This window comes from Juglans regia, chromosome 11, assembly GCF_001411555.2.
Source record: "Juglans regia cultivar Chandler chromosome 11, Walnut 2.0, whole genome shotgun sequence".
In the NCBI taxonomy this organism is placed as follows: Eukaryota; Viridiplantae; Streptophyta; class Magnoliopsida; order Fagales; family Juglandaceae; genus Juglans; species Juglans regia.
In genome coordinates, this window is record NC_049911.1 from 28,326,326 (window position 1) to 28,346,827 (window position 20,502).

General features: G+C 35.9%; 1 protein-coding gene across 1 annotated transcript; it reads left to right on the plus strand.

The window, feature by feature from the left end:
- The first annotated feature begins 5,009 nt into the window (after window positions 1-5,009).
- Window positions 5,010-9,802, plus strand: LOC109010434 (CO(2)-response secreted protease-like). The gene is made up of 9 exons (XM_018991272.2): window positions 5,010-5,660; window positions 6,583-6,845; window positions 6,991-7,108; window positions 7,281-7,782; window positions 7,896-7,996; window positions 8,366-8,614; window positions 8,723-8,837; window positions 8,913-9,123; window positions 9,210-9,802. The coding sequence occupies exons 1-9, from the start codon at window positions 5,416-5,418 to the stop codon at window positions 9,773-9,775; spliced, it is 2,370 nt and encodes a 789-aa protein (XP_018846817.1). The 5' UTR covers window positions 5,010-5,415; the 3' UTR covers window positions 9,776-9,802.
- Window positions 9,803-20,502: the final 10,700 nt, after the last annotated feature.

A 20,502-nucleotide genomic window follows, 5' to 3' on the forward strand; every position in this document is an offset into this window, starting at 1 on the left:
CACATGTGGCACCGAACCTGACCCACAAAAAGTTGTTTTGAGACATCAAGATGTGCAGGGGAAGAGAAATGCGCAAGGTTTGTTTAATAACGTCATTGAAGAAACAAGTAAACTTGCTGAAACCCGGAAGAGCAAGGTTCAGACCTTGGTGGGTGCTTTTGAAACTGTGATCTCACTCCAAGAGAAAAAGCCTTTATATGCAAATACTGTCACTTGAGTTGAAAAGTGAACCTTTTTTTCATTGGCAATCCCTTGGTTTTAGAAGATTATACGAAAATAAATGTCTGTTAACAAGATTATGGAGCTGCAGCAGCTTAATAGTAGATTGCTGCTGTTGACATTAGATGGCCTGGGTGTAGAGTTGAATGGAGAGTCTTGTATTGTACTGAGTCGCATGGTGTACTGTTTTTGACATATATGACCTACATTTTCTGAAGGTCATGCTGCGTTTTTGCTTTTTTTTTTTTTTTTTTTTTTTTGAATTTCATTCCTAATGTGATTGATATGTACATTGTGAATAAAACCAGCTTACTCTTGTCTTTATACACTTCGCGTGGGGGGAAGAACTGTGCAACTGAATCATATTAGCTGTGTCTTCTTCCTTCTTCCTTCATTTTTCATTTATCTCTTTATTAAGAATTAACTGTATTTGTTTTTTGTTAGATGCTTCTTCATTTGTACGAGATTGCTTCTGTTGTCTATGGTTGGTCAATTTCCATGGACCTGGGTTGCCTACAATTAATTGGAATAATTGCTTCTGAGGGATTTTGACTGCAATGAGGAGCACGAGGGCCATGAAGTCAATGAAGGCATGGGTGATTTTATCTTTGCAGTAAATATTATGCATGTGACAAGCAGGTGGAGATAATTTTCGTTACATTTCACTCTGCTGATAGATGAAAGGAGAGAATATATAAGTTTTGAAAATAAATAGGTTCACTTTGAAGTAATTATTAGTTTCAGGAACATATTATAAATTGAATAAAAATTTGATGTGATAAAATGTAATTAATCCTTAAAAAAATTAATCCTATTTTACTTGCGTGGCTTTATTAAAAAGTAACGTTAGGTATAAATTTTTTAGGCATAAACACTTTTTAAAAAGGTGAGTCCAGTGAAAAAAAATGTCTTTTTTTTTTTTAATATTTTTTTATATTTTGGAGTCAACTTTTTGTTATAAGGAGCGTGCGTAAAACTTGTATATTTAAAATTATACAAACCATTACTTTTTATTAAAAAAAATGAAAATTATAGAGACCTTTTAAATTTACATTGATGGTGGCTCGAGTACGGGGAGGGCTCTAACTTAATATAAATAAATGCTCTTAAATATTAGTATTTAAAGTTTTCCTACTTATGAAAGTCCTCAAGTAAATGTTAAGTATACGGAATCATGCTCTTAAATATGTTTTAATATGTATTGAAAAATTAAATATTATCTTTCAATACATATTTTATTCTAAATTTACTTATTGTCGGATATATACGTGATTATCTTTATATAATCATGTTTTAAATCGAAAGTATTTTTATAAAATAATACGTAAAGAATTAAGAAAATAATGACACATATTTTTAAAAAAATATTGTGTAAAAAATTAAAAAAAAAAAATCATATGTCTATATTTTTTATTATTATATTCAATACCAAACATACAATCAATTTGTGGACTGTAAGTTCGGTTTATGTCATCATTGGCATGGTAGACCAGAATCTTTGTATGTTGCCCTTTTGACCTTTTTGAAATCTCGATTTTTTTGGCACGAGGATTTCGAATCTAGCAATCTCAATTTATTTGGGGACATATTACTGAAAAAAGATGAAAACGTTGATGTTGAGATCCTGCGCGTTTTTTTTTTTAGTGAGTTTTATGAAAAGAAAATGTAGCTTTTAGGTAAAATCCCACTCAAGTCTAAGAAATTTAAGATTTTAAAGACAAATGAAGTTTGGATAATGAGTTAAGTTGAGATGAAATGAGTAAAGATAAAAATTAAAAATTGAATAAAATATTATTTTTAATATTATTATTATTTTAAAATTTAAAAAAGTTAAATTATTAATTGTATTTTCTATAAAAATTTGAAAAATATGTAATCATTAAATTAAAGGAGATGAAATTTTTATATCCGAACCTAGCCTCAATCTCAAATCCGGATCCAACCAATTACACGAGTCCATTGATTCATATAGTGATAACAAAATCTGACTTATTGTGACGGGTTAAAAATAAAAAAACATTCAAAATGGCTAATACATATGGGTGCTAGGTGGGCTCTTGTACCTGGCTCGCTCGACACATTCGCTCCCCACTATTGGGTACCAGGTAGACTAGCCGCTCAGTATTGGCAGACGAGGGAATGGGTAAGCCCACTTGCTTTCTCGTATATGTCTTATATATAAGGGTTAGTACTTACCTAGATTCCAAACCAAAAATTTTCTCATCTTTCTCCTCATTTTCTCCTACACACACTCGCAGCTCTAGTTCATCATTTCTTCATCTTCTTCCTTTCCGCTTTCTTCTTCTTGTTATTCTTCTTCTATTTCTCGTCTTTTTCTTCTGAAGAGCCATGATTCCAAGCATTGATCTGGTGGTTTTTATGCATGGAAAGCTAGGGGTGGGCAGTGAGGGAGGGCCCAACCCCGCCCTACATTTCCCTCAGCCCGCCCTCGTTTATATTTATATTTTACAAATTACGTATATATAAATATATATTACAATTTATTAGACTTGTTCACAAAATATACATTGATAAATTTAAAAACTAATACACTATAATTAACACAAAATATGCACTAAAAAATTTAGAAATTACATAATTTTTAAATTATAGTCATATTTATAAAATTTAAATTTATAATTTAGATCTAAAAATATATTTTTAATTATTTTTACATTTAGAAATAATTTTTAAATCAAATAAAATATAATTTTTCTTTTTTAAGTAGAAGGAGGCGGAGCGGATTGGGAATATATCCCGCACCCCGCCCATTGGGGCGGCGGACGGGGGTGAAAACCCCACCCCCTGCCCCATGCGGGGCTGGGTGCTGGGAAGGGGTGCCTCCGCCCCACCCCTATGGAAAGCCACAGCTATGGCTCTCTAAGTGTGGATTCGGTGGGCCTTCAAGCGCATATCTAATTAAGAATAGACTCCAAACGCAAATGGCGGTTATGTTTTGTTTATTTCTGCTTTGTTGGTTGTGATATGATTTTTTGCTGTGATACAGTAGCACTAATGCTGGAGATCCAAACGATGGAATGAGCCACCCGTTCGTCCATCAAGCGGATAGGGCTAGGGAGTAAATGGGGGTAGGGTTCGGGAGAAAAACAGACTCCTTACGAGGGGAGAGGTACAGAAGGGGTGGTTGCTTGCCATGTAGGGCAGATAATACCCCTGCTAATACAAATCTAAGAAGATTCAAGCATTAGCTTGTGATATGAATAGTCATGGCACACGTTTCCTTTTTCCTAATTAATGGGTATCATCAAGCAAAAACATGTATCTTTTTGTTGTACATGGCTGACATTGCAGACAGGTTTTGGTGGACTGTAGTCTACCCCTCACCCCCCATAAGGGGCTGTATCACCACTCTCACCGTCCCGAGCTAGCCCACCCTACATACCGTTCGCACCCACACTACTGGTAAATAGATGCGACACTCATGAAAAACACAATTTGCCGCCGCCCTGATTAATGGGTAGAAGTTCAACTCATTACCCTAACTAGTGTGGGCAGATTGGGTCGGGTGGGCCAAGGAATAGGCCCCATTGCCCAGCACTAGGAACATGCATACAAAAAGGTGTCTATCTATGGAACTGGAACTAGAGGCGCAGGGGCTCGTTTGTTTTCAGAGATGATATGAGATGAGTTGAAATTAAAGTTAAAAAGTTGAATAAAATATTATTAGAATATATTTTTTAATATTATTGTTGTTTTGGGATTTGAAAAAGTTGAATTGTTTATTTTATTTTATGTAGGGATTTGAGAAAGTTATAATGATGAGGTGAGATGAGATGAGATGAGATGAGATGTTTTTGGAAAACAAACAAGGCCTTAAGATAGTTCTGAACTTTTGATAAGTCATGATGATTTGGAGTTTGTACTAGCTAGGAATTGAATTTGCCGATTTCTTGGACTTCCCTTCATAATCCTATATATATATAATATATATCTTATAAAAAAAATAATCTTATACATATTTAGGGTTCGTTTGTTTTCAGAGATGAGATGAGATGAGATGAGATGAGTTGAGATTAAAGTTAAAAAGTTGAATAAAATATTGTTAGAATATATTTTTTAATATTATTGTTGTTTTGGGATTTGAAAAAGTTGAATTGTTTATTTTATTTTGTGTGGAAATTTAAAAAAATTGTAACGATGAGATGAGATAAGATGAGATGAGATGCTTTGTTGCCTGTTTTAATAACCATTATATCGAATCCCAAGTAAACAAATTTAGTGGGCGTGTCTCCAACCCAGGATATGTTTTGCAGTGCAAGTTATGTCAGAGTCCACTCTCTCTCTCTCTCTCTCTCTCTCTCTAAAGGTATGATTTTGGGGCGAGCGGTGCTATTTTGACCGCCAGTTCAAAATGTTATTTTTATTTTTTAATTATTTAAAATATTTTTAAAAAATATAAAAAATATTAATACACTAACAGTCACTTTTTTAACTATTACTTTTTTTAACTATTAAGTAAAAAGAAAAATTAAAAAAATAAAATATATGAAATGTCGGACAAATAAAGTAAGCAAAGTTCTTCTTGGGGCCGAGCAAAATCATGCCATAGACTCTCTCTAATTCACATGCGAGCGTTTTTTGTTAAAGCTAAATCGGAGGAGAGAGAGGGGGGTGGGGTCCCAATTGTTCAACGCACCACATGCACAATACTCATTTCAGTTCCAAAATCGGACCCCAGAATTACACCCCCTCAAATCATTGCAAAGTGTTCATCAGAAGGCTACTCCACTTTCACAGATCAATGAGAAAAGCAAGCGCGCGCACTGAAATATTCTTCCTAGGTGGGGGAAAGTTCCATGTTTGAACGGCACTGGAGAGTTGGGTAGATTACATAATTTGTTATACCTTAGACATATATTTATGGTTAGATATTGGTGAATATCCAGTATTATCACTCCAGACAGAAACCATCCGCACCACTTTCATCTTCCTCACCACCACAACAAAATCCATACCGGCCAGCAGTACCAGCATTTCCATTTCTCAAAAGGCGCACTTTGGGTGGATGGCATAAGATCAGCTTGATATGTCTGCAGCTAGCGCACGAGCAAAATGCTTTATCCACTTGCAGAACCATATCCTTCACCTTCACCTTCACCTTCTCCACCATCAACCTAATCGACCTATGATCACATTGATATTACTGCTATATAAAGCACCGTCCGGGTTCTTGAAATGATAATCTCGATCGTTCATTCAAAGACTCTAATTAAGGTACAAGTACGGGGAATGATGAAAGGCAATTATCTGCAGTTCTTCTCATTCTGGTCTGTCTTTCTTGTCCTGTTTTTGGATGAAACTAGAGCAGCCGAAGCGGGGAATGATTTTGGTGTTTATATTGTATACATGGGAGCAGCGGACATTTCAAATGGTTCCTTGAGGGATGACCATGTTCAGCTCATGAACACAGTGTTAAGACGGTAAATTACGTACACTATATACATATATACTCGAAAATGATTACCTCTTCAATGCTTAAAAAATGGCAAAAGGATTAGGAAGCATGACAATATTTCTGTCTTGTTTGTTCTTTTCAATCATTTTCTTTTTCTTTTTCCTTTTTCCTGAACGCCTTTTATATTAGCTAGTCCATTCATGGGAAGCAGCAACTGTAGGAGTTACTGGAATGAGTTGTAGAAAAAAGGGTCCCTCTACAGAGGGACTGAAGCATGCACCCAACAAGACCATTGGTGCATTTCTTCGGTCCCCTTAGCATTTTCCTAGCTTCAGAAGAAAAGGAAATTAAAGAAAAGAAAATGCCATGGCCTCCTCACTATTTTGCCAAAATATAAAAGGGGCAAGCAAGTCCAAATGCAATATTCCTTACTAATTCTAAAGTTTTTTTGCTTCTATTTTTCACTCATTTTAACAACAATTCTCCAATATAAAAAAAAGGATTAAAACACATAAATGGATGAAAATATATTATAATTAGAGTTTGTAGAGGGATCTTTTATATATATATATATATATGCTTAAATATTCTTACATTAATCCTAATTAGTTTGTATACTTCTCCTGAAAGATATGTAATGATTTTAGTTGAAATAATTGTATAAGATCAGCACTAAATTAAATTGATAAGAAAATTAAAAAAATATTCTTTAATATTAATTTACCAAAGTACAATAATATTCTTGAGTTTATGTTCTAATTTCTTAACTTCTTTCTCAATATGATCACCGTTATATGCAGAACCAATTAAATTCCTGATGATCTAACGATATATATAATAATCAGTACTGTATCTTAATTTGCATCCTACATGATATGGCCATTGGCATCGAATAATTTGCATATTATATATATGAATCATGATACTTCTGTTGCGATATGCAATAGGAGAGAAAATGCACTGGTACACACCTACAAGCATGGTTTCTCAGGGTTCGCAGCTCGGATATCGGAGGAGGAAGCCCGTTCGATTGCTCAAAAACCTGGAGTTGTATCAGTTTTTCCCGATCCTCTATTACAGCTCCACACAACTCGTTCTTGGGATTTCTTGAAGTATCAAACTTCTGTAGTGATCGACTCCACGCCTAATTCTGAATCTGAAACTTCATCTCTTGATCAATCAGACTCAATAATCGGCATCTTGGATACAGGTAATTAATTAATGATCAGTATTATTTATACATATATATATATATATATGTATTTTCATCTTGCATGCTATTTATTCATCTTGTTCTCAAACGATCGATCGGCTTTGAGTTCTGAATGAATGGTATATATATGGAATTAATACAGGAATTTGGCCGGAGTCAGAGAGCTTTAGTGACAAGGATATCGTGGGTAATTCACTTCCTTCAGGGTGGAAAGGTACCTGCATGACTGCTGATGATTTCAGCTCCTCCAATTGTAACAAGTAACGCTCCACCTCCTATATAATTATATAATCAGTTCGTATCAGTGCATTTTTCTCGTGAAAAAGTTTATATAATCGAAGTCAAAATGAAAGAAAATGCATGAATATATTAGATCTTATACTTTAATGGTATATTCTAATGGACAATTTGTACATTTTTACTTTGCATCAGAAAGCTGATTGGAGCAAGGTTCTACAATGCAACGGGAAGCAATTCCCCCCGGGATTCGCTTGGCCATGGCACACACGTGGCTTCAACTGCGGCAGGGACCACCATTGCCAGTGCATCCTACTACGGCCTAGCCGCTGGGACCGCCAAGGGTGGCTCCCCGGGCTCACGGATCGCCGTCTATAGCGTATGCTCGTTATTCGGTTGCCGTGGCTCCGCTATTCTATCGGCGTTCGACGATGCGATTAACGACGGTGTTGATGTTTTATCGCTCTCGCTCGGCACTTCGTCGATATCGCGACTCGATCTCCAAAGCGATCCGATCGCGATCGGAGCGTTTCACGCGGTGGAGCACGGGATCATTGTGGTCTGCTCCGCAGGGAATGACGGCCCCGATGCGGAATCCGTTGTGAATATTGCACCTTGGATTTTGACCGTTGCAGCCTCGACGATTGACCGTGATTTTCAATCTAATTTGGTATTAGGCGGAAACAAAGTGATTAAGGTAAAGAAAAAGGAAAATATATATAATTTTTTTTTTAAATTCTTATTTTCTTTCATTATAGGGTTCAATCAATTTGATTATATATAATATTTCTCTTTATGGACATTATATAGGGTGAAGGCATAAATTTCTCTCCACTCCAAAAATCCCCTGTATATCCATTGATATACGCTAAGAATGCCAAGAAAAGTGGTGCCAAAGAAGTTGAAGCAAGGTACGTAAAGCAAACAATGGCAAAGTTCAAACACTACATGCGAACACATATTTCAATGAGTAATACTATACACTATATTTTTATTCTATTTTTATCTCACTATGTAAGATGTGACATATTTATATATTACTATTAGATGATAAAGAATAATCTAATAAATGATCATCTAATAGTGATAAATATATCATATATTACAGAATGATATGAAAGTAAGATAGTAATGTGATGTATAGAATTTTTCATTTCAATTTATCTCCGTTGTAAATATCTCTTTAGATTAAAGTAGATAAATAATTAAACGCTCTAATTCTTTTATTTTTTGGTTTCACAATCTGCCACAATATGTTAAACGCTTGAGATTGTTCTCAGCAACTGCGAACCGGGTTCATTGGATAAAGACTTGATCAAGGGGAAGATTGTGGTCTGCAATAACGATGATGAGGATTCTGGTTACTCAAAGGATGACAAGTTATATGCAGTGAAGGACCTTGGAGCAATCGGTATAGCTTTGATGGATGACAAAACAACGTTAGTGGCAAATCCTTATGGTGATTTTCCAGCAACCATAATCACTTCGAAAGATGCCGAGGTAGTCCTCTCCTATATAAATTCAACCAGGTAATGATACCCACATAATTCTTGTCTTCTAGAAAGTATATATAATCCAAAAACTTGTTAGCTTCGATTCGTTATCTAAGTCGCTGATTAGTTTGGAAATTTCTGAAGAGATCCAGTCGCAACAATTTTACCAACAGTATCAGTGACGAAATATACTCCCGCGCCTAATGTTGCATATTTCTCGGCTAGGGGGCCTTCATATCACACAAGGAACATTCTCAAGGCAAGGATTCTTTGCATTCTCTACGATGTTATTTAATTTCTACCAACAACATGTTTAATGTGATTGTTTTTGCAGCCTGATGTTTCTGCACCAGGAGTGGACATACTGGCATCATGGATTGGAAATGACAAATCAGGAGCTCCAAAAGGAAAAGAAGCCTCGTTGTTTAACATTCTCTCAGGAACTTCCATGGCATGCCCACATGTTTCAGGGATAGTCGCCACTGTCAAATCTCAGAACCGAACATGGGGTCCCTCAGCTATCAAATCAGCCATAATGACAACAGGTGATCAGAGTCTTAACAACAAATTACATGTAAATTTTTTCTAGACTTCCTATGCCTACTAATCTATGACGACCATCGATTTGCAGCGACTCAGATAAACAATCTGAAAGCTCCGATTACAACGGACTCGGGTGCAATGGCCACGCCATATGATTACGGTGCAGGGGAGGTGACAACATCTGGACCATTACGACCAGGGTTGGTGTACGAGACCACCACCATCGACTACTTGAACTACCTTTGCTACTCGGGGCTTGACATATCTGCAATTCGAACCATCGCCCAAACCATTCCAGATGGTTTTGCTTGCCCCAAGGACTCCAGCGCTGATTATATATCCAATATCAACTACCCATCAATTGCAGTATCCAATTTCAATGGAAAAGAGAGCAAGAACGTGAGCAGGACGGTGACTAATGTGGCTGGGGATGGCGAAACTGTCTATACTGTAAGTGTGGATGCACCCAGTGGCGTAAATGTCAGTGTGGTTCCAGAAAAACTGCAGTTTACGAAAAACGAATTGAAGCTGAGCTACCAAGTGATCTTTTCTTCCAGTGGAACGCCATTGAAGGAAGATCATGTATTTGGGTCAATCACTTGGACTAATGGAAACTATAAAGTCCGGAGTCCATTTGTAATAAGCGACAAGTAAGCCTAAGGACCGTTTTCTTGACGATTATGATGGGTATTTTATAATGTAGATAAGTTTTTACACATACCCGGTAACTTGAGAGCACTGCATTTCTATCTCCAGATGTAAAATATCTGTAAGTACACACCAATCCGCACTTGTCCTTCCGTCTATTAACCAGATTTCTCATACAAAAGGATTGAAACTCATCTTGAGCTGAACTCAACAACGTTGGGGAAAAGAAAATAATTTTTTTTTTTTTGAAACAAAGTCTACTTCTATTAAAATAAAACCGTGGTGAAACAATAAAACAAGATACGGCACCAAGCAAACGGTGCAGTCTTTTTAAAAATACACGGGAGGATCCTTCCCACTTTGTAAATCTAACAAACAGGGAGGAGTAGAAATTAAGGGTATGCTTCCAAAGATCAATTTGGAGGCTGCCCATTGCGTAACAGAGTGTGCGCATCAATTCAAATCTCGATGTGTTCAGTGAGTCACCTGCTATGACTAGGTTCTCATTATTTTTTTCCTTTGCTTCTTGCAGTCCTATGAACAAAACAGTGGCTTCTCCTTGGTTGGGATTTGTACTATGAATGAGCCTTGTGTGAACTAAAATTATTTCACCATCATCTTTTCTGCAAACTGCGGCAGCAGTGCTTCCTGTTGTCCTCACAGCTACATCAAATGTTAGGATCTGGTGATCCTTTGGGACAGCTTTCCAGTTATGACTAGTGTTTATCATTTTATTGCCCCAAGCTTCACAATGTTCCTTGTACACTTTCAAAATTTGAGAAATTAAAATTTGGAGGTTTGGTTTAAAAGCTTCATGGACAACTTTTTTTCTTAGAAACCAGATACTATCCATAGCCACTACAGCAAAGATTTGAAAATGGTGCTCCTCATTAACATGGATTCTTAGGTTCCTATGTGGACTTAGAATGAACTCTATCCAGTAAGTCACAGTGTTGCTAGCCAGATTTGAGATATTTAAGGGCCAAGGGGACTGATGCCAAAGCACACGGGTAAAATTGCAATTTAGGAAGAGATGAGCTTGATTTTCAATCCCAGTATTACAAATGGGGCACACACAGGCTTCACTATCAATGTAGAAAAAACTCTTTAAAAGAGCTTTTGTCAGGATGACATTATTGAGGATCTTCCAACAACAGAATTTTAACCTATCCTGAATGTTCAATTTCCAAAGGCCTTTCCAGGTATTCCAGTGAATGGAATTTTCACCAGTGTTCTCTTGGTTGGATGTGATTGCCGCATATGCAGATTTTACACTAAACTTACCTGAGGAATGGTGGGTCCAAATGATTCTGTCTTCTAGCCTGTGGTAGTTGTGTTGGGCAAGAGGAATTTTTAAGATTTCATTCACCGAGTCTTGATGAAAAAGAGCCTGAATAAGAATTATGTTCCAGCTTCTAGGATTTTTCATCATGAGCTCAGAAACTTTGAGAGATTGATCTCTTGGAATTGTCTCATCTCTAGGATTTGGAGTGAAATTTGGCATGGTAGGTATCCAGGGGTCTGTCCAGACTTTTACAATTGCTCCATTGTTTATTTGGTAGCACAAACTGTTTTTTAAGAAGTCTTTTTGCCTGTGAATGTATTTCCAGATCCATGAATCATTTTGTTTCTGAGTGGTGGAGAAGGAGTTTTCTCTCAGATATTTGGTCTTTAGTACTCTGCTCCAAATACTCTTATTCCCGTTTGCTAACTGCCAACCAATTTTTGAGAGAGGCTCTGTTGAAATCTGATGTGAGCCGAAGACCCAATCCACCCAATTTTGGTTTGCATATTGAATTCCATGAGTTCTTGGTGAAATTATGGGCTTTGTCAGAAGGGAAACCCACCAAAACCTCATGAATTCCCTATCAATACTAGTGGTGCTGCTTTTTGGAATGGAGATAGTAGCCATGTAGTAAGAGGGAATTGTGCTAGCTACTGACCTTATTAAAGTGGTTCTCCCAACTTGAGAAAGAGTTTTTGCCTTCCACCCCGCTAGTTTTTGAGTGATTTTTTGATGAATGTCCTGGAAAGTTACTTTTTTTGAGGCACCAAAGACTAGAGGAAGACCCGGGTATTTGATATTGGAAGGAGCTCTTTTGAAATCAAAGACATTTTTTACTTCCAACTTTTTCCTAGGCAAAGTGTTTCCACTAAAAGTGATAAAAGATTTGTTGATGTGGATTTTTTGCTCAGCCCAGTGAGAGTAGGTATCTAGACACTCCTTGAAGCTGCAGGCAATATTACTCGAAGCCTTTCTGAACAAAATAAGGTCATCCACAAAAAGCAGATGAGAGAGTGATAAGTTGTTTCTGCTGATGGAAATACCCCTGATTTGACCTAGGTTCTCTTTTTTTGTGATCAATATGGAAAGGACCTCCGTTCCTAAGATGAAGAGGAAATGTAAAAGTGGATCTCTCTATCTCAGGCCTCTACTAGGTTTGAAAAATCCTTGAGGTTCACCATTGATTAGTGCAGAGTAAGACACCATCATGATGCATTCTTTGATCCAATTCACTCATTTAGTATGAAAACCTAGACTTTCCATAATTGGGGAAAAGAAAATAATAATCGATGAAAGATGAGCCATATATGCACTTCGAGAATATTGACAATTAGTTCTACTTTCGCTCCTATGCTCTTATTGCACATCTTTTTTTATAGGTTCTTCTTTCACATCTAAGCTCAACTATCATCTACAAATTTTTTACAAATATATTATAATTCATCTACCAACCAAGGCTTCCGCTTCCGCTTTTATTCCGTTAAAAATGGTTTGATATCAAGTAATTATCCGATACGAATATTGTAAAATAACCAATTGTACAACAGTGCCATTTTGCATTTTTGTTTGAATTTAGTCTTCCATCTCCATTCTTCCGTTCTTCGATACTTCACTCGTCTCTCAAGTCCCAAGTTCCCAACTCCGTCACTCTCAGCCTCTCTCAGACTCTCGCAGCTCCAGCCTCCTCAGCTCTCAGCCTCTCTCAGTCGCGTCTTCACTCTCTCAGGTACGATTTGGGTTTGTACGGTTCCAATAATCATAGGTCGAGTGGAAGAACATCTTGGTTATTTGGGTTCTGGCTGTGAACTACAAATTGTTATTTGGGTTAGGGTAGGTCGAGTAGAAGAACATCTCGGTTGGTATAGATCTAAGCGTTCATAATGTGGAACCGATTTTTTGCATAATATATTAATGGGAAATAAATTTAATTGAAGGCTTTGTTTGTGTCAACGACCCAACCATTGATGTCTTAGGACTGTTGGATACTAATTTGGTTAAACCTTTAACTCTCAGGATCATGACATTCCACCACGCTTCCAAATCCGATATCCACGGCGGTCCACTCTATTGACACTGACCTGGTGGTATCCATTTCCTTTTTGGCGGCTTCATTCATCTATTAGTATTCAATGGCTTAACATTATGCCCATATATAGTACTAAAGCATTTTAATCCAGCCTATAAGTCGCCTCCTCCGTGGCATAAACCCGTGACATGGTATCTACTCTGATACCAATTATTAAAGACCTAACCATTGATCCAAAAGTCATAGGACTGTTGGATACTATTTAGTTAAACCTTTAACCCTCAGGATCATAACAGTTTGTTTGTTATGGTTGGAAATGTTTTCAGCTTTTCGTGTGTTTGGTATGGGTGAAAAGTTAGAACAAGGGAAAATGACTTGTCGAACACGAAAGTCCATGAAATTTATTTTAATTTTGATGTGTTGAATCCTTCCTTTTCGCCGAGAGACAATCGTCCTAAAAATTCTCTTTGTATCTATTCATAGCTTTAAGATCTTAACTGGCCTGCATACATTTTAGGGCCGTTCTTTCTTTTGGTCCACCTGCCTATACATTTTGGGTACTCCTGTGTGTTTACATATCCTCTGCTAGAGGTGCTCCAGTTTGTAAAACCATTGCAGTTTGTCTACAATGGTTTCAATAATACTCAAAAAACACACTAATTACTCATAAATATTTTCTTTTTTCTTCTAGTTCCTTCAGTACTAGTACCTCACATATAAACCTTCCATAAAAGTGGCGGGAGTTGTTTCTCCCTACGGAAAAGAAAAATCACATTCTCCTCGAAAAACATGCTAATGATTCCTTGCTGATCTATGTTTCCTTCTCCCTTCATACAAAGTTTAATTGCAAGTTTCTTCAATCCCTTATTGTGGTCCCTCTTCTCATTTTTCTTCACTAATTTTCGCTCTACCTTTAATTCCTCTTCCAACTTCAAACACAGCTGATACAAATACGTCAAAGCTCATCAGATTAACATACTCCTTCATCAAACTGTTTTTGATGAAGTAAGAGATTTTTGTGGGTTTTTATGTTCTCAAAAACCCTTCAAATATATATAATCCTTCATTGAAATCTGTCAACACCAATCTTTTGGAACACACATAGATCAATATAACACTCATTCTAAGGGTACTAAATTAATTACATGAATGTAAAGACAAATGTTTGGATATATAGTACTGCTAATGCAACTGTATAAACAATTATTGACATATCTCTTCCATATTTGCAACAACATGATTTTAGAAAATTAGCCATGCTTCTTGATGCAGGTTTTTCTCAATCTCAAGCAGACCAATCTCTATACGCCTTGGTTACTTCTCCCAGTATCACTCTTGTTCTAGTCTATGTCAACGACATTTTGGTTGCAAGCAATGATCGCTCACAAATTGAGGTATTCAAAAGTGTTCTCTCCACACTTTAAAACGAAAGATCTTGATCCTCTCAAATACTTTCTTGGTCTAGAAGTTGTTTGCTCACCCCAAGGCATCTTTCTCAACTAACGCAAATATGCTCTTAACATCTTATCTGATAGTGGCCAACTCAATGCTCGGATTGCTTCCTTTCCCATGAAACAAAACATGAAGCTCACCAATCACGACAACACTCTCCTTCCCGATCCTTGTCCTTATCGACGACTTGTTGGCCGTCTCATATATCTTACTATTACTCGTCCTGACATCGTCTTTGCAGTGAGCATTCTCAGTCAATTCATGCATGCTCCTTGTGCCCCTCACATGCAGGCTGCCACTCAAATTCTTCGCTACATCAAAGGCAGTCCCTGGCAAGGCATTTTTTCCCCTCCTCCAACACTCTCCATGTTAATGCCTACATTGATTACGATTGGGCCAGTTGCCCCACTAATCATCAATCCACAATAGGCTACTTTGTTCAGATTGGTACCAGTCCTAATTCCTGGGGCACAAAAAAATAGACTACAGTGGCCCATTCATCTGCTGAAGTTGAATACAGCGCCATGGCCGTTACCACCTATGAACTTACTTGGTTGAAATAGCTACTCACTGATCATGGTGTCTCTCACTCCAAGTCTACTAGCCTATATTGTGACAATCAATGTGCTCTACACATCACTCACAATCATGTGTTTCATGAGCGAACTAAACATATTGAGATTGACTGTCACATCGTTCATGATAAAATTCGGTCTGGACCTCTTACCACTATCCTCACTTCCTCTCATGAGCAAGTTGCCGACATCTTCACCAAAGCATTAGGCAGGGGTCTCTTCCACCATTTTCTCCGCAAGTTGGGCATTACGGATCTCCATGCACCAATTTGAGGGGGAGTATTGACAAATCACTTCCATAAATCAAGCAAAGATCTCTTTCATATTTGCAACAACATGATTTTAGGAAATTAGCCATTAATTTTGTAATTGTACATTCATACCATACTCAATCAATTACCATAGATAGATTAATTCCTTGGATCTATTTATTTCATCATTCTTTCAATGTAAAAGTTAAGTTTCAGAAATACAAAGATTGAATTCTTGACAACAATCTGCATGGTACGTATCTGCATATATATGTAATGCTTGTTTTGAACAAATTTTATGGGTGTTTGGATGGTTGAATAGGTTTTATATTGGTTGCTTGTTTGTGCTTGATGGTCTAAAACGAAATTGTGTTGTTATCATAATTTAATAGCCCAGGAAAAAAAAAATCTCATGCTCTTGCTTTATCTCAAATTGCAGTTGAACCTTATGGAATCTAGTGCTGATATGCTTTCACCGGGATCTGAACCAATCCCCAATGTGATTCATTTGGTTCATCCATGCATTAATAAAAAATAGCTCCACAACTTGTTATTTGGATAGATTGGTTTGTACTTGTATTTGAGTGACTTTTAGGCATTAATAACTCTTAGGAGAGATTTGTTTTTTAAACAACTTGTGAGTAGTACTACTGATGATGAGTAGTCACGTATTTCTCATTTAAATTTGATTCATTTAATCATATATTCCCTTTTTTTTTTCATCAGTTTGTTCTACTACTTGTGTTTTTCAAGTTATGTACTGTTACAGTATGCTGGTTTTGCTGCACATAGAGACATTTTATAAGTTTTAAAATGAAAAAAATGCAGAAAATTAATCGCATAATGTTTACCTATCCATGCATTACCTTTTTTTTTTGGTTCTTTCTACTGCTGATCTATAGATGATATCTATTGTCCTCTTTTTTTGGTTCCTACCTTTAAGCTTGTGTTCACTATTTTATCGTAGTTGAAAAACTGACCTACCCTATGAGCACTGCCCCTTGACCAACGCCTTGTTATCACACGTATGTGACTTTCTCTTGTTTATTAGTTTGGTTTAGATGGATTTGAAGCACTTTTCACTGCATTAGACAAAATGATATTTGTGACTTGAATGCCGGAGCGAGATTTACTTGAAATTATTGTTTATGCAGGAGTTCGTGCTTTTAAGGAGATTGCAAGGCTTGGCACTCAATACTATCTTGGCTGCATGTGGTTTAGAGCACCGTATGTCTGGGTTTCACCCCTTCCCGAGCTCATTGTGCAGAGCCACACTGAACATATTCAGCATCTCCACAAGTCCACTCTAATGCCTAATTCTTGCCGAGAATGCTTTTGTATCTTTGGAAAGGATGTTGTCTGTTATGTTTCAGAAAGTGAGTTGTATTGAATCAAACTCATGAGGTATGTTCTAAAACGGTTAATGCCCAAGAATATTGGTATACGAGTGTGTTTGGAAAAGTGTGTCTGTTATGTTTCAGAAATTATTGTTCATTGCGGAAAATACACCCATTTTGTCTAGCTATGTTCAAAATATTCATGGTCATGTCAACATCATTACTTTCAGTCGCTAAAACATCAATGCTTTCTCTATCTATAGTACACATCAAAATACAATTTGTCATGTGGTTTATAAGTTAACAAACCTTGGGCTACAATTCACAAAACAGTAAAATGAACCAGACGGACATAGTGAAAGCAAATCCTTGGGCTGTGATTTCTCAAAGTGAAAGCAAGATTTCAGTTTTCTTCTGTTATTCGACTTCTTTCAGTTGGTCATTAATTGCAAGTTTGAAAATTAGGAGATTTCCACAGTTAAAACATGTTTAGACATCTCCCAAACTTCCCAATGTTCCCATGATGTGAAGTTGCAAAGTTGCAAATTCTTATATTTGGAGTCTAGTGGCATCATAATAATAATCAATTACAATTATGCGTATGTACTATGTTTGTTCCACAATTATCTGCACACACATGCCCCAAAAAAAAAGGGGTCGGAATATCGGGTTTTCTGGTTTGGGTAATCGCTGCCAATTTCGAGAATCGGAATTCGGATTGGGTCAGAATAGGATACTTCTGATCGGTTGAACAGTCCTAAGTAGAGTTATGTATATGCACCATGATGAGATAGCACTACTAAGGTCAATGGGATAACCTCCACCAAAGTCAAAAGTGAATCACCTTAGCATCACAAACACACAGAGCTGAAGAGAAAACAACATGCACAATACTAATAAGATAAAGAGATCCATTTAACATCATACTTAGCAAATACATGGAGAGGGCATGGGGCGGGGCAAAGGTTTAAGCAAAACAGACATTGGTTACAGCAGTGACACCTAGAATAGCACTTAATAACTACAAGTCTTGCACATTGAAACAGCACCCCTTTCCTCAGCACAAAAGAACAAGAGCCACAAAAAACAGATCTGCTTAATTTAAATCTCTCACTCGAAGGCCCATTGGTTCACCCTGCCAACCTCCTCTTCTTCCTCTGATGTGAAGTCATTATTCTTGGTGCTGAATGTCTTGCGGATTTCCTCTGGAGTTTTGCCCTTTGATCAGAACATAATCCAAAGTGAACCGTCTTCCAACCAAGTATGGTAGAAGCGTATACAACACTAGTAGAAGTTTAGTGCTTGGCTGTAAATCCTAGATAGGTGTTCCTCTCGTATAGTCTCATGTAATTGGGCTATGTCTATTATTTTCTATTAATAAAACTTATCGATTACCTATAAAAGAAAAGGAAATTTAAGATTGAAAAGGCAAGAGCAAGTCTATTGTTACAAAAGCAATATTTCAGAAGAAAGAAAACAGAAAGAGCTACTAAACCCATGTATGAACACAGAAAAAAGATTGCAAAAAAGCAACGAGGCTGATAAAAGAAATATTATTCATTTGAGAAAAATCAATCGTTGAAACAGTGCAGTAAAGGGTCTTGTAGGAATTCGTCACATGAACTAAAAGCTTGAAGGCATTCAAGGGGTTTTTTTTTTTTCTTCCCGTTAATTCGTGGGTCAATCATGGTTCTCTTGGTTCACTATTCCAGAATTGTAATTTGAAAGCTCCCAACAGACTAATCCAATATTAAAAACTCGATCATCTGTTTAGCCTGTAGGCCCGTGTTTTGTATGTTAATTACTAGAGCCTTAGCGCAATTGGCAGCCGATTAATTACTAAAGCTTTTAAAATCAATACTTTCCCAAGACGGGAAATAAATAAAACCTGTTAGTTTTTAAGTAATGCCACTCGAACACTTCTTTGTTTTTAATTACTAGTTTTACTTTAAAGAAATAAAATAAATTATCCGCAATTACTAGTTCTATATATTTTTTAGAATAATGTTATATATTGCACTCTTATTTTACTTTGTAAAATGTGAAACTTTTATCACTTTTAGATAATCCTTTATTTCTTTAAAAAATAAATATAAAGATTGATGAGTAATGTCACTTCATCATATTGGGATAAAAATATAATGTCTAAAGTTTCCTACTTTTTTGGTTGTGTACAAAACTCTTCTATCGTAATATTTGTAGAAAGTGTATGGTTTTATTAATGGATATTTAGAAAAGAGTAATGCTACTCATCATCCTATGATGTAACATTAGATAATTGAAGACTATTTATTATCATTTAATGTCACATCATGAAATGATGATAAGATGATAAAAAAATAAATGATGAATATATTTTTTCTTCATAAAAACTAGTCCTATTTTACGTCTTGGTTTTATTAAAAAGCAAGGTTGGGTATAAGTTTTAGGTACAAATCTCATGCTAGCCATTTTAAAAATGTGAGTTTATTGTGGAGTCTATTTTTTTTTTGGAAAAAAAAAAATTGCACAAAACTTGTATATTTGAAATTTGTATAAATCATTACTCTTTATTAAAAAAATAAAAATTATATAGACATTTCATGTTTAAAAGAAATGATATTTGCAGTCATGGACTGGGCAAGCGCTATGTAATTTCTTTGAAAAAAGTGGATAAATATGGAACCTAAATAAAAAAATTAATTAATTTTTTAATAATAGACTCTACTCTTTTTCAAATAATTGCACTGGACTTGCATACTCTATAATTATATGTAGCATACTTTTACATTGATGGTGGCATGAGCACGGGAGGACTGTAACTCAATATAAATAAAGGAAAAAGGAGAATGATTTACACATAATATTTTTCACAACATTTTACATAAATATGTTTTAGATGAAGGGTATTTTTATAAAATACCTTGTAAAAGTAATCATTTTACAAAAAGATCATTATCTTACAATATTGTTGTGAAAATATATCGCGTATATATCATTACTCCGGAATCACGGGTCCTATAAGACAGCTAAAGAAATAAATATTAAAAAGGTCAATGAAAATTAAATATGTACAGAAACATTAATTATTATCTTTCAATACATATTTTATCCTAAGCTTATAGCCTTATTTATTGTCCTTCCGTCCATTAACCAGATTTCTGATTTCTCATATATAAAAGGGTTGAAACTCATCTTGTGCGGCGGAAGCTCACCGTTGGGGAAAAGGAAATAATAATCGATGAAAGATGAGTCAAGCACTTCGAGAATAGTGACCATGTTGAAATATGGATGACTAAAGTTCTACGTTCGCTCCTGTGCTCTTATTACACATCAATTTTGATAAGTTCTTATTGCACATCTAAGCTCTTATTGAGCTATCATCTATAACTTTTTCACAACTATATTATAATTCATCTTCTAACCAACCAACCAACCAACCAACCAATATTATAATTCACCTCGTAATAATACATGTACAACCCTTCTAAGATCTCTTTATACAACCATTTTTTAAAATGAGGATATATATATGTAAAGTCATATTACTTTTAAGTTAATTTACAAAAATACCTCTCATTTGAAACATAATTGTATAAAAAATTGTAAAATAGGTACAAAAATACCTCTCATTTAAAACATAATTGTATAAAAAGTTGTAAAAAAGTTATATCTCTATCATTTTCCTTCCAAAATTATTATCCCTATCTGAAGTAGAGTTATATATATGCACCGTGATGGGATAACACTACTAAGGTCAATTGCATAACCTCCAGGTTCCACCAAAGTCAATGGTGAATCATCTTAGCATTCACAAACACAGAGAAC